At 40.4% G+C, this 15,000-nt stretch overlaps 3 protein-coding genes and 1 long non-coding RNA gene across 6 annotated transcripts in view; 2 read left to right on the forward strand and 2 right to left on the reverse strand.

Annotated features, from left to right (window-relative positions):
• LOC138008001 (uncharacterized) overlaps positions 1-7,388 on the reverse strand; it is a 27,348-nt gene extending 19,960 nt beyond the window's left edge. The window contains exons 1-6 of the mRNA XM_068855166.1: positions 6,917-7,388; positions 2,714-2,748; positions 1,762-1,858; positions 952-998; positions 783-861; positions 431-492 (exon numbers count right to left, since the gene is read on the reverse strand). Coding sequence (XP_068711267.1) covers positions 431-492; positions 783-861; positions 952-998; positions 1,762-1,858; positions 2,714-2,748; positions 6,917-7,153 — 557 coding nt within the window. The 5' untranslated portion in view covers positions 7,154-7,388. The remainder of the gene's footprint in view (positions 1-430; positions 493-782; positions 862-951; positions 999-1,761; positions 1,859-2,713; positions 2,749-6,916) is intronic.
• A 2,895-nt stretch (positions 7,389-10,283) lies between these two features.
• LOC138008004 (uncharacterized) overlaps positions 10,284-15,000 on the reverse strand; it is an 8,674-nt gene continuing 3,957 nt past the window's right edge. For both annotated transcript variants that reach the window (XR_011124152.1, XR_011124153.1), the window contains exon 3: positions 10,284-10,830. This is a non-coding gene — a long non-coding RNA (uncharacterized lncRNA). The remainder of the gene's footprint in view (positions 10,831-15,000) is intronic.
• On the forward strand, positions 10,837-14,817 carry LOC138008002 (uncharacterized). The gene has a single exon (XM_068855167.1). The coding sequence runs from the start codon at positions 11,022-11,024 to the stop codon at positions 13,083-13,085; it is 2,064 nt and encodes a 687-aa protein (XP_068711268.1). The 5' UTR covers positions 10,837-11,021; the 3' UTR covers positions 13,086-14,817.
• LOC138008003 (thymidine phosphorylase-like) overlaps positions 14,910-15,000 on the forward strand; it is a 20,594-nt gene continuing 20,503 nt past the window's right edge. For both annotated transcript variants that reach the window (XM_068855168.1, XM_068855169.1), the window contains exon 1: positions 14,910-15,000. This exon is cut by the window's right edge and continues 1,582 nt beyond it. The gene's annotated coding sequence lies outside the window, so the exon portion shown is untranslated.

Genomic DNA, 15,000 nt, shown 5'->3' on the forward strand with positions numbered 1-15,000 from the left:
CCAGTTGGACCAATCAAAGAAAAAAAAAACCTTTCAAGGGTGGTCCAAACTTTTCCTATTGTACTGAAATGAACTAATTATGTAGGCTGCTGTAAACAGCTGAATGGAAAGTGCACCTAATTATTTTGACATACATGTAGGTCATGAGTTTGAACCTTAGCCAGGCCAAGTTCAGTGAGATATGTTACTGCATGTGTTCAATGTCTGTTTCATGTAAGATTTATTGCATCTTTAGGTGACGGCATTAGGTTGTCAGCATTTCAAGTAGTGCAACAAAAATTTTGCTCCCATCTCTTCAGCTCAATTCAATGAGTAAATTCAATAACAGTAAATTAAAGGAGAAGCCTGAGATGTTTTACATTGGAGCAACGTACAAGGAAATGACTAAGACCACTGGGAAAGTTCGTACAGTCTCATAGTAACTAAGCACCTGTTGTTAAGGATGGTTGGACCACCAAGAGTCATCAAATATCCATTTCTGTCGTTTGAACTCTGAAAAGATTTAAGTGTTGAAATAACAAGCATCAAATGTAGATTTGATAATAACAGATTTTTTCCTTGCTTTTTTTTATAAACAGAATTTAATGTTGCTACTATTTCCTTCATTTCAAATTTCAAAACACCATTCAATTTAGTTTACATTGAGAACTACAGGGGTAAAATACTACCCCAACTAATTTTATCAAAAACTCTCTTATAAATCATTACCTTTGTGGGCAAACTTTTCAGTAACTAATGTCATTGATTGTGGATTAACAAGTTTGAAATCACTTAATGCTTACCTTTTCTCTCCTTTTCTGCAAAATTCGCAAGGATTCACCTAACGACCGATGAAGCATCAATTGTTCAGACACGCTCAACCTACAATTTATTTTTGGTACAGTTAAAACACAATGCATTAATGGAAGTTGGACTAATCAAGAAATTGATTGTTACACTATAAGCACTTACATATGCACTCCAATCTTCGGAAGATGTGGTTGAGTACCGCTTGAATTCTGTTTTCAACATAAAGCAAGAGATCACCCAACCAAGGATGAATAAGAACAGAACAGGACCCAAAACTCAATCATAATAATTATTTCAATTAACACAGTTACTGGGGCTGAGTGAAATTTAACAGAGTAAACAAGAGGAGTGTTCATGTGCCAGTTGTGGTCATCGGCTTTGTTTGGTTGATGCATGAGTCATGAGTTCTGTACCTGATATAAGGAGGGGTACAGGGATGGCGCAGTGGTGAGAGCACTCACTTCCCACCATTGTGGCCCGGGTTCGATTCCAAGGCTTGGCGTCATATGTGTGTGGAGTTTGTTGGTTCTCTACTCTGCCTGCACTGAGACGTTTCTCTGGGTACTCCAGTTTCCTCTCCTCTCGAAAACCAACATTTGTCTCGATTTGCATTAATGATTAATTTCAGTTTACAGTGTCCCCAATTAGTGCTCCATGACTAGACACTTAAATAAAGTTCCTTTCATTTTCCTTTACATGTAACCATAGTGTAGTGTTTCTGGAGTGATCTTAACAGTTGTTTTTCCCCTTCCCTCCCCCCTTCCCCCGTCTTTTCCCACTGCTTTTAAGCAGTTGGATTGGTCCCTGTCTCCCATGATCCATGGGGGCTTATGGCTGAGTTGCCAGGATTTCCAAGCCATGGCAGCAGTCTCCGTCTATGAGTTGGCTGCCAATAGTGGAAGCTCCTGGATGCCTCAAGCACCCAACCTCCACTTGGGACTGAGTATTCAGATAGAAAATCGTGTGACTCACTGCAAGCTGCGGGTTAAGTCCATGAGGAAACCATCCACGATCAGCCTTTTTTAACTCACAATTCAACTGAAGCTGTCTCTGTTTCAAACCATGATAACTATATCACAAAGAAAACATATTGTAACATTGAGTACCTAGTTTACAAGAAGTCAAAAGGTCTGGATAGTAGCAGGCATGTCGATATTTTTAGAAACAACACAACACTTTTTAAATTTAAAAACACGTTTCGACAGAAACTTGTCATCTTCAGTTTAAATTTAAGTGTGCTCACGTACGTGTGTGGAAAAATGCCGGGTAGTTTCTTCCGTCTCTGACACTACACGTACCTTTTACTTTAACTTACCTTACATTGGTCCTTTTTCTTTTATCACGCAGAAAAAGGTTTCTGCCATTTTGTCAAACGTTATTGTAATAATATTGATATTAAGTTAGTTTTTTCATCCTTGTGTGAAGGATCCTGTCCCTCGTGGGCTTTGTGCTGGTGTGGTATACAAGTTTTCGTGTGCGGGCTGTAGTGCTTGCTATGTCGGCGAAACTACCCGGCATTTTTTCCACGCGCATACGTGAGCACACTCTCAGTGATAGGACCTCGCACATTTTTAAACATTTACAGAATTCTGAGCATTGCCGCACTTTGTTCTCTAAAGACTATTTCAGCATCCTAGATCACGCTTCTACCACCTTCCAACTTACGATAAAAGAAGCCATTCATATTCAATGGGAGAAACCTACACTTAATCATCAACTTTATCATGTTATTAAACTTTAAAACTTTCTTTGTAATTTTTTACATTGTCATGTTTCCTTTTGTTCTAAACTTATAGTTAATTAGCATTTTGGTTCACACCATATATTCAACTCTGTACTTTGTAATTTAAACTGAAGATGACAGAAGTTTCTGTCCAAACATGTTTTTCAACACAAATCACATCAAATGCATGTCAGAACTGACCTAAGTGTATCTGAATCTCCTCTTGGACTGATTACCTGTTGATATACAAAGTTATTAAGTTCTCTACCTTATAATTAAAACATTATCTGAAGCCATTTTAGCTTTGAAAAGACATCAAAAACTGGAAAGAACGAACCAACCAACAAACTGGCGTTCTATGCATCATTTTATTTGTCAGGGACCTGGTGCTGGGCTGGTTTTTGATGGTAAGCGACTGCTCATTGACAACAATCCATTTCTCTAAATAAACCAATCACAATTGTTTAGATATCTGAAGATATGTCGCGTGAAAACTGCTGGATCATCGCTTGCAACATGTAGTATTTTCTTTTACTTAAAACACACATCCTTAAGAATGAGTTTGTTGTTAAAATTAATGCAGAGGGCTTTGTTGCTCTTCGTTGCCGCGTAATAAGACTTGAAAGTGCTGCATAATTTGCAAATTTTTTTCGCACCCTGTCAGAAGCCCTGTATAATCATATAGTAACTGTAATATTATTATTATTTGCAAGTAGAGTGTCTCTTATTTTTAAAATGAGCCGCAAAGCCATGATATTGTACTACAAACAGACATCAATAAACAACAAAACAACGAAACGAAGAACCAAAACACCATGTATAACCCCACCATACATTGAATACTAACCAACAAAGATTGGATTTGAGATTAAATTAACCCTTTAAGCCCCGAGGGGTTCCCCATTAATGAGTAAAATCGTCTGGCGTTAGACAGAGTAAAATCTATAAGTGCCATTTGGCACTATCGGGGCTGAAAGGGTTAAACGGGGACATAGTTTTTTCATGCTGTTAGCTTAATATCGTTTTTAAGCCTAATTAGGCCTCTGATGTTATTGCCCCTAATCTCAGACGTAATCTGAAACCTAATCTTAATCTCAATGAATTAGAAGCAATAACGTTTTAGGCCTAATTAGGGGTTTTGGTATTTGTTTCGCTGCTTCGTGGTTTAGTCATGCCCACTACAAACAGCTTTATGAACTGTCAGCAAGGCATCTGGGAGCTGGACAATAACAAAAATGGAACTGGATCCATCAACAATAATTACTGAAGTTGTTTTCCTGAAGTTGCCTGAATTTTGGGAAATGACATCAAATGGAACTTGCATGTATGTTTTTTCTCTGCTTTGAGTTTCACTTTCACGAAAAATTAATAATACCAACAAGAAAAAGCAATATTTTGCTTTTCTGAACAATGAAATCATGCAACCAGCTACACAACATTTGACATTAAATTTTGATGTCCAAAACAAGAATGGATGAGGGTTGGTGGATTGGAAGAAAGTTTTTTGATTTATTAACCCATTGACTCCTAGGAGAAAGATTTTACTCTGTCTAAAGCCAGACGGTTTTAATTGTCAACTGGGGACATCCTAGGGTGCCTAATGAGTCAATTTGTTTATCTCTGCATGCACAACTCTCCATCACCTACACTTTTTTTTTACAGCCAAGAAGAGCACTGAAATCACCTGAACCTTATCATTCACTGTGAATAACTGAATAAGGTATGCATCAAAAGGCCACTTATGTCCAGGTTTGACCCTAATTAGATGCACGCCCAATTTTGACATCCAACACAAAGTGTCCCTTTACGTCTAAGCATTTGCTACCTATTTTCAACAATAAGTTAAGGGTAAAGGTTAGCGTTATTTTTAGCTTTGGGTTAATGCAGCAGTTAATCTTCACTTAAAGAGCAGCATTTGGGGGACACTTTGTGACATAAATTGTCTGTATTCTGAGACACAAGTGATGTTGAAGTTGGCTAGAAGAGCAAGGGGACACTTCGTGACGCTTATTGAAATCTGTGTGCATCTAATTAGGGTCAAACCTGGACATATCTCAAATGGCATACCATAGTGCTGCCTACAAAACAGACCACTCTCTGGTTTGCACCAAGGGCCAGATTAACCCCAGAAACAGCAGCACATCAGAAATCATCCCAAGATTCATCAACACAGCTGCTACCACCATCCCCGAGAATGCCTCATGCTTCAAAGAAATCCTTAACACCAATCTAAGAGAATGCCCTGATTTCCATTCGACACAGAAGGTCACAGGAAGCACATCAGAGACACTACACATGCTATAGCCATTGAACCTTTGGCAAGAAAAAGTCCATCTGCCGGGCATCAGGATTGCTTTGATGGTAATGTCACAATCCTTCAGCCACTGAAAGACGCAAAGAAAGATGCCCTGCCAAGCTAACTGTGACCTAGACACCAGTTGCTCTTGCTAGATTGCTGCAGCAAGCCAGAGGCCTTCTAAGGAGAAAAGCAAGGCCTGCACAAATGACTTCTGGGTGAACTTCTGCTCCCAAATCCAGACAACTGCTCACATGGGCAACATCAGAGGAATGCTTGAGAATAAAAAAGGCCCTCAGACAAGCCGAGACAAAGCGTACCCCCCTCAGGTCATCCAGTGGAGAAGTCATCAGGGACAAGGCCACGCAAAGGGAAAGCTGGGTGAAACACTACTCTGAGCTGTATGGCTGCAAAAACCTGGTCTTAGCTCTTCGCTGGACCTGATTGATAGACTCCCAATCATGCCATTAGACACCCCCGGTAGTCCCCCTGTCACAGTGATATGCGTTTCCCACACACATATCTCTAGTGATATGTGTTTCCCCTCAAATATGGCAGCCAGTGATATTTGTTCCCCCACTTGGATTTCAAAGGCAACTTAGCAACAGACAAAAGAACAACTGTAAAATCAGAGTTCCAGGCAGGATTCAAACCTACAACCCAGTTCATGTTTATCACTACATGTTCCTATATATTATTGTACATGTTCCTAAATTGTACAGATCTCCAAAGGTGACAAGATGTAAAATTCCCCACATGTTCCCATAAAAATTGGGGTGCATATAAGCTGGCATCTGGGAGTAAACCTCTAGGAAAGCCAATGATGATAATTGCACAACAGGCAGGATAAATCAGGGTAATTTATATAGACAATCTCCTCGGCAAATCGACAGACTAACACACAGGACAGGTATTTGCCCAAGTTTGACTAGTCTACCTTAAATTATGCATTTGGTACCTTGTAAATGAAAATGGCAATTTGTCCATCATAGCAAGCCTTTCATGAAGAGAGATTTTGGCGAAATTACATAATACCCCGCAACTTATTTGCATTTTATTGAATAAAAGACCAGGCAAATGGCTTGAACATTTGCTTCAACATTTGCTTCAACATCCTTTCAACTTTGTTGAACGATGTTGAATGATGTTGACTGCTGGGGTGGGCAAACAGTTTCAACACATCACCAACATCAACAAAGCTTCACAAGAGACCTGGTGTTCAGTCTCAGGCTGCAGCCGCGGTTGTTTCTACGGATATGGACTTGTTACTATGCGATTGGTAACTCAATGTTTCAAGACATATGTAATAACAATAATCACAAGCTTCATTCACTCCTTCCGCCACCTTACTCTGGCACTTTGCGTACACGGAAAAATCGCAAGTTCCAAGTCCCGCGTTTTAAAACCAATCGTTTCAGAGACAGTTTTATTGTAAGCCATTGCCGATAACATGCCCTTTTGCACCTCATATATATTGAATGATACGATTTTGAAAAATTTTAGCTGTATCTTAATTGTAATTTAGTGTTTACATAATAACAGCTTTAGTATTGTTAAATTCTTATCAAATAACTTTCTTAATTTATCATTTTATAATTTATAGTTACAATTAATTAACGTTGTACATTTGTAAAAATTATCGTAATTCAGCCCTTGGGCTGCAAGGGTAATTTTAATAAAACTATCTATCTATCTATCTATCTATCTATCTATCTATCTATCTACTGTGGATATGGACATTGATGATACGTCATTGAAAGACTGATTAGTGCACACTCGCATACCCCACAATGTTGAAAGAAGGGGGCAAAAGACTTAAACTTCATTCATCATTCGCAATAACAAAAGAAACGCTGAATGGTTGCTGAAGCAAAGTTTAACCCTTTGACGTCAAAACCGGCCTAAACCGGCCAGACTTAGTATTTTACTCTGTCTAACGCCAGATGATTTTACTCGTCAATGGGGAACCCCTGGGAGTCAATGGGTTAACTCACTGACTCATGACTCATCGACTCACACCCAATCATTGAAATGATTAGACACAGTGATTCACAAGTTGATTGAAGGGAATCGGATGGCTGTTTATTTAAAATTTTACATTTACCCACCTTGTCATCTCTACGTCCTTTTAAGTTAGACCCTTCCAAAGGTCCACTGGATGTTTTGCTGAGGAGCGAGGCAAACGAGCCTTCCGAAATGAGCGGTAAACTCGGACAAGGCACTGAACGATCAGCGTCATCCTCCAGTGGTGATCTGTTGACGATACCGATTTCTTGAACGATGTCAGACCCATAAACAGGCTTCGAAGCAATTCCTAAATGTCCAGAGTTTACTGAAGGAAACATGGTAGCTTAATATAATAAGCTCATATAAGTTTTCTCAAGCCGCACAACACATGCATAAACCTTGGAGACACATTTACAAATTCCACGAAAGGCGCCCGCATTTTATGATTAGTTGCATTCTGCTACCTCCATTTCATAGAGACAAATCGCAGATACTGTAGTTCTTCAGGGAAAATTTAGCTGTGACCATGGTTGCTGTGAGTCATGCTGTGATGAACAAGGATATTAAAGACTCGTTCCAGGGTCTTCTCAGCTTTCAACATGGCGGCGGGAAGACCCTGGGCCAGGAACGAGATTGCAACTATTGTTTTATTTGGGAATTTGTTTTCAAAACAATTTTCGTTACAAAGTCACGGTGTCCTCCTTTTTGTTTGAAACGATAACTGAAAGCAAACATAGGACTGTGGACCCTTCATAGGAGTGGGGTAGTTAAACGCCCAAAAAATTTTGACTGCGCGAAAATTGGAGCGAGACATTTTTTGTCCTGCGAAAAAACAAGATAGGGGGCCGGAGATGGGGAGGGCCCTACGTTCGACAGCAAACTGGGATCGTGATTGGCTTGGCCAAGTCGCATATTATTGACATGTGTCCATCAAAGATCCGAAACGGAAGGAAAGGAACCGGGCTGGTCCAGTTTGGAGGGATGAGTTTCAGCCCGGTATTACATGAAGTGAGCCAGCCCGGCTTGGGCTAAATTTAGAATATGTCGTGTCAAAAAAGATAAGAACAACAAAATGAAGTAGAGAGACGTTTGTCTCGCTAAATTGTTATTAAAATTCACTATTCTACAATTTAAAGAAGCCTTAAGGTTTGCTATTCCGTAGGCCATTTTGCTATGAAAGTGTTGTGAAGGGTTTAGAAATCGCTGGCCCGTCTAACTGGGCTGTCCCGGTGAACGTGATTACATGGAAAAATCTCAGCCAGGTTAGCCGGGATCCCGGCATCGTGATGTATTCTCAGACGTGCCGGGATCTCGGCCAGCCCGCCTCACGTAATCGGAAGAGGCCATGAGCGGGGCTGGCTCGTATAGCCGAGATCCCGGCACGTCTGAGAAATACACCAAAACTCAAGTTTGCGATTACATGGAAAAATCTCAGCCCAGCTAACGAGGCTGAGATTTTTCCATATAATTGCGTTCACCGGGACAGCCCGGTTAGCCGGGCCAGCGATTTCCAACCACATTACTCCACTTTGGAACAAAATGGCCCACGGAATAGTCGTTTTCAGTTTATATATTTAAATATGTATAAGATAGCAAACCTTAAGGCTTCTTTAAATAGCCCATTTCCGAGTTGCTGCATGCCTCAGTTTTAAAGCGAGTCCTGGTGCACAACCATTCACAGGGAAATTAGTTGCGTATTATTATGGCGCGCCTTTCCAGTCACTGTTCAAACAGCTTTATTTATTTTGTAATGCATTTATTAAATTTCTGTGCCATAATTTTTATTTCCTTTCTATATGTTTTTTATTTTTCTTTAATATATTTTATATCTCTTCCCATTAATTTAAATAAGTGTCAAGCACATTATTTTTTGTGTTCTCTTTATTTTATATTCCGCCCTGCGTTCTATATGTGTATTTCTATTTTTGCTGTATTTTTTTTTTCATTCTAATTAAGTAACGCTTGTGCGCAGGCGGCTGCTCTTCCCAAGCTCCGGCATTTTTACGAAATTTTTAGTACTATTTTCATCAATTTGATCCTTTTAGCGACTCAACGCAGCTCCTAACAGCTTTTATCACTAACATGAACTACTCAAGAAGTTGTCTGATGTCTCTACGCTACTGGTGGAAGGACCTAGATAAATCTGGCTCCGCAGCGAGAAATGTGCTGTCCCGTGAAAGTTTTAAACCATTGTCAGCCACTACCTGGTACAGCATCAAGTCTGCTGGGATTTTAAAATCAACGAGAGGTAAGCGTGGTGGAATAAGGTCTCGTCTTATGGAAAGTCAACTTGGGTTGGATAATATTTCTACTATGAAGCTGAGCTGTATCATGATAGTAGCATACCAAGTGGGGGTTCTGCGGCGGGCAGATCATGCGGATCGTACGAATCAATCCGCATCAGTGAATATAGATCGACAGGATGAAATTCAAGTATAGGGGTAAGGCTCATTTGGAACAAACTAATCCGGTAGTGATTACTTCATTTTGGTCTATTTTATTACACAATATTTGCATTGTAGGGCAGAGCACCACACGTCTGACCAGCCTCATACAAGACGTGATTTGAATATTTGATAATTCGAACGGTACCAACGCACTTGATTGCACACGTACAAAGAATTCTTATTGTTTCCTATTCTCTATTTTCGAATTCCCCATAATACACTTTGTTTGCCCCCCAAATTTTGCATAAACCATTGTTTTCAAATGCTCTTGGGAATATGCAGTGTCCCCAAGAGCATTTTAAAACAATAGTTTATGCAAAATTTGGGGGGCAAACAAAGTGTATTATGGGGAATTCGAAAATAGAGAATGTGGATATTTAATAAGCTGAACGGGGCAGACATAGTTGATTGCAGTCTGTGTACAAGAAACCTCCACACAACCCTTTGTTAAAGAAACTCATTAACGCTCTTTGTTGATGAGGTATTTTCTTTACACTAAACCCATGATGTGAATTTTCGTTAATCGCACAGTTCTGTTAGGCACAATAGGCCTTTTGCAACTAACGATCACATGGTACAAAATCCGCCATGCTGGAGGGCAAGCTCATTATTATTCTCCCACTGGGACATTAAACAAAGGCAAGGCAAGGTTGACTGGTTCAGATCTCTTTGTTTTAATGTCCCAGTGGAACATAGTATGAGTGGAAGAATAATAAGGAAAAAGCTGTTCAACGTTTGTCGTAACTTTTCACTCTTTCCTTTATTTAACGACCGATCTTTTCCATCACTTTGGTTGAACATCATTAATAACCCACCAACACAATAGATTGCGCAAATACAAAGAGTCCTTATTGTTTGTTTGTTTAATTGTTTGTTTATGAGACGTGACTCGAATATAGAATGAGACCAACTCACACGGGACTGGCACAATTGTTTGTTTCACCATCGTCTTGACCACACAAACACCTGTGTCCACACATGCCCAAGCATGCCCATTTGACGTCATACTAGAGTCCTAAAAGATAAATTCGATACCTCAGAAATATTTGTTCATTTTAATGGGTGCGCTAGCGGAGTGCGGAGACACCTCCTTCGTAAGATGGCTTTCATCTGTGAAATTTGTGAGAAACAGTTCACCCAGATGACGAACTTGACACGATACCAGAAGGCAATTCATAGTGGTAATTATTTTACTTGTGAACGATGTGGTGAATCCTTTAATCGGATAGATATCTTGAAACGTCACATAAAGAAACAAGAGAAGACCCACCAATGTAAGCATTGTTCTCGTAAGTTCTATCGCCATGATAAGTGTTTGGAACACCAAAAGCTATGTGAGTTTGAGAAATTTGAGGAACACCGAGAGACGGCGGCAAGCGAAAATATCCCGAAGGACTGAGGAGAAAATGGAGAGCAGAGAGTAAAACAATCAAGATGGGATGACGCAACGACCAATACGACTACGGAGGGAAATAATGTACACTCGGGCGAAGATACTGGTTGTTCTGAAAATCCTTGCGCTTTTACCACCGCAGTGAAAGACTCCCTGAAAACCTTCAACTTCAAACCTCGAATTCAAGACAAATATGACCTCAGTAAGTTACTATACGGTAAGAAAGAGTCACTGGTCAATCGCCTAAGCTGAGAACTGAAAGCTAAGAGGGGACTCAAGTGGTTCGTTAGTGTTCAAGTCAAGTTAATCAAACCGAAAGCGGACGGATCCGACGAAATTTCAGAACCCCATTTCAGAAGTCTTTGCATGACAACCGTGAACGATCATGAAATTAATGAACAACTTGGCGAAGCAAACCAGAAGATTTTAAGTGCTTTCTCAACGTATCAGAAGGAAGGAAGTGGTTGGACGCTATCGGAAATCCTGCATCTTGATTTGAACGTGGCTCAGAACAAACCATTAAAAGGTTCTAGCTATCTACCTTTACCCAAGAAATTGAAGGATAAGAAAGCCTTCATTAACGTTGAAAACGGGGATAACAAGTGTTTCATGTGGAGCGTCTTAGCTGCTTTACACCCAATTCCTCGCAAATCTAACCCAGAGCGCATTCATCATTACCGACCCTATGTGGATGAAGTGAACTTGGATGGTATCGAATGTCCTGTACCTGTCAGTAAGATCCCAAAGTTTGAGAAGAAGAACAAGACTTCCGTCAACTTGTTTGGATTTGAAGAAGGAGATTTGTTCCCGCTGTACCTCACCAAAGAACGCGAGTTTCCGGTGCATGTTAACTTGCTGCTGTTTTCACGAGGGGAGAAACGTCATTATTGCCTAATCAAAAATCTCAACCGACTACTTTCCAACCAAACAAGGCACAAAGCTCAAATGTATTACTGTCTACATGGATTTGTTCGGGAGCAGCTACTGGAAGACCACAAGCCACACTGTAGTCAGCATGGACCTCAGAGGATTCGACTACCAAATGAGGATAACATGTTTCTCCAGTTTAAGGATTTCCAAAAACGGCTGCGAGTCCCCTTTATCATTTACGCATCACCGGATCTTAGCAAATCCTCGACGGAGAAATTTCAGAAACATCGAGCCTGTGGTTTTGCTTACGTAATTTTCTCTCCAAAACCAGAATACTGTAAACCTCCCGTAGTCTATTGCGGAGCAGATGCAGTGGGTAAGTTCCTAGAAGCGTTACAACAAGAGGAGGAAAGAATCCATACTCTCGTGAAAGAGATTGTTCCTATGCAGTTGACCCCTTCCGAAGAACAAGAATTTCAACAAGCCACTTATGGTCACGTTTTTTGTAGAGAAGAACTTGGTGTTGATCGTGTTCAGGATCACTGCCATCTTACTGGTAAATTCAGAGGGGCGGCCCATAACGCTTGCAATTTGAATTTTCAATTCAAGGGTCTAATTCCGATCATTCTTCATAATCTCAGAGGATACGACTCCCATCTTATTATGCAAGGCGCGGGAAAGTTCAAGAACAAGACCATCAATTGCATTCCAAACAATATGGAAAAGTATATTTCCATCTCGATTAGCCGCTTGGATCTGGACTCGCTTCAGTTCATGACTGCATCTTTAGAAAAGCTTGTTTCGAATCTGGCAAAGGAGGGAGATGCTAAGTTTCATGTTCTCAACCGCTACATCGAGGCGAGCAAAGTACCCCTCCTGTTGAGAAAAGGCGTGTATCCATTCGATTACATGGACGATATGAGCAAGTTTCAAGAGCGACAACTCCCATCCAAAGAAGCCTTCTTCAGCCAGCTTACCGAAGAGCATATCAGCGATGAAGATTACCAGCATGCACAAATAGTGTTTACAAGCTTTCAATTGCAAACTCTTGGCGAGTACCACGATCTCTATCTTCTCTCTGACGTATTACTGCTGGCTGATGTCTTTGAAAACTTTCGAAGCGTCTGTTTGAACTACTATGGATTGGACCCCGCTCATTGCTACACCTCTCCTGGTCTGGCTTGGTCCGCCTGCCTTAAGATGACGGATGTGGAATTAGAATTATTAACCGACCTGGACATGTACTTGTTTGTCGAAGAGGGCATCCGAGGCGGTATTTCCATGATCAGCAATCGTTACGGCAAGACAAACAACCCATATGTACCTGGTTATGACTCGACTCAGGACAAGAACTATATCATGTACTTGGACGACAACAATTTGTATGGATGGGCCATGAGTCAGCCTCTCCCAAAAAACGAATTTTTTTGTTTGACTGAGCATGAAATTGAGGAGCTGAATGTCATGTCTATACCCGATGATGGTGAAGAAGGGTACATTCTTGAAGTAGATATAGAATACCCAAAAGAACTCCACGATCTCAACTCGGATTATCCCTAGCGCCAGAGCGATGAAAGTGACCCCAAACATGCTGTCTCCCTGCTGTCAGCAGTTGGCACAAGACTTGAACCTGGGTGGTGCGCCCGTACCTAAACTGGTCCCAAATCTCTGCGACACAAAGGCACTACATTCTTCATTACCGCAACCTGAAGCTGTACTTAGACCTTGGCATGAAGCTAACAAAAATCCATCGGGCACTTGGTTTTGCACAGAGTACGTGGTTAAAGAGTTACAACGACTTCAACACGGAAAAAAGAAAACAAGCGTCCAATGACTTTGAAAAAGATTTCTTCAAACTTATGAACAATACGGTATTTGGCAAAACTATGGAAAACTTGCGACCAACTTGTACTGGAATCGTCCGATTTACATTGGCTTTACGATTCTTGATCTGTCTAAAGTCCTGATGTACGATTTCCACTACAATTACATGGTCTCAAAGTACGGACCCCAGGCTAAATTGCTGTTTACAGATACCGACAGCTTGTGCTATGATGTTAAGTCCTCTACCACGATTTGTTACAAGACCTAGACTACTTTGACACGTCAGAGTACCCAAGAGACCACTTCCTGTACAGTGCGAGGAACAAAAAGGTGCTAGGGAAGATGAAAGACGAGACCCATGGCATACCCATCGAAGAATTCGTTGGCCTTCGACCTAAAATGTACTCTATCCTATTCACAGAAGACAGCGATCAAGTGGAAAAGAAAACAACGAAAGGCATTTCAAAGAATGTAACCAAGAGAAAAATCAGACATCAAGATTACAAAACTTGCCTCTTTGAGAAACAAGTTCAAAATGGCGCGAATGAATCAAATTCGAAGCGAAAACCATCAAATTTACTCCCTAACTTTAACCAAAACAAGTCTTTCACCCTACGATATGACAAACGCTTCATTTTAGCAGATGGATGTCATACACTCGTCTATGGACATTATTCGATTGTTGCATGTTAAGAGTCGATAGCAATGTAAATAAGTTTCCCCACGAGTATATTTTTGGAATTTATAACTTTATAACGAATGCTGTGAATTTTTCAATAAAGTCAAGTTGAAATGACAACAATATACAAACTGAAAGAAGAACGATTCCATAAAGAATCTATCCTCCATATCAAAACATATCACCAGCGCGCCGACTGAAACTTTCCAATACACTGATTGAAGCATTTTACCTCTTGTCATCCGTCCGGTGTCAAGAAGGGTTTTAACAACGGAGAGGCTAGTAGGCTTCGCCGAACAAACTGTTCAAAAACAACATTTGAGGAGGCACTATCTCGATTCAAAGCCCGTCTTGAAGGGCGAGGCTACCGTACGCATCTTATCGAGAGAACACCATCTGAGATCAATTTTTCTGGAAGGCAGTCGGCACTTAAATAGCCAAAACTAGCGAGAAAACCCTACCATTTGTCAGTAAGTACAACCCAGCGGTGTCAAATCGTAATCGTGCAGGTCTGTCACATTCTTTCAAATTTTTGTTTATAGCCTGACAGAGGGAGACTGACCAGCCGAGCCATAATCTAGCCAAGCCGCAACGTTTTTCAGTGAAAAACTAGTCTCAAGTGACTCAAAACCTGCAAGGCATCCGCGGCCGCACGACATGCGGCCAAAATAGCGGAAAGTGACTCACGTGAATCACGGTAATGCCATCACGTGTTGCATACTTAATTAGAATGGGAAAAAAAAAACGGCACAAATATATACTAAAGAGAACAAAAAAATTATAAATGTGCTTAACACTTATATTTAAATTAATGAGAAGAGATATAAAATATATTAAAGCAAAATAAAAAACATATAGAAAAGAAATAAAAATTACGGCAGAGAAATTTAATACATGCATTACAAAATAAAGCTGCTTGAATATTAACTGGAAAGGTGCGCCATATATTCTTATGCAAAATGAAACTCCTTT

Source organism: Montipora foliosa, chromosome 6, assembly GCF_036669935.1.
Source record: "Montipora foliosa isolate CH-2021 chromosome 6, ASM3666993v2, whole genome shotgun sequence".
Taxonomy (NCBI): domain Eukaryota; kingdom Metazoa; phylum Cnidaria; class Anthozoa; order Scleractinia; family Acroporidae; genus Montipora; species Montipora foliosa.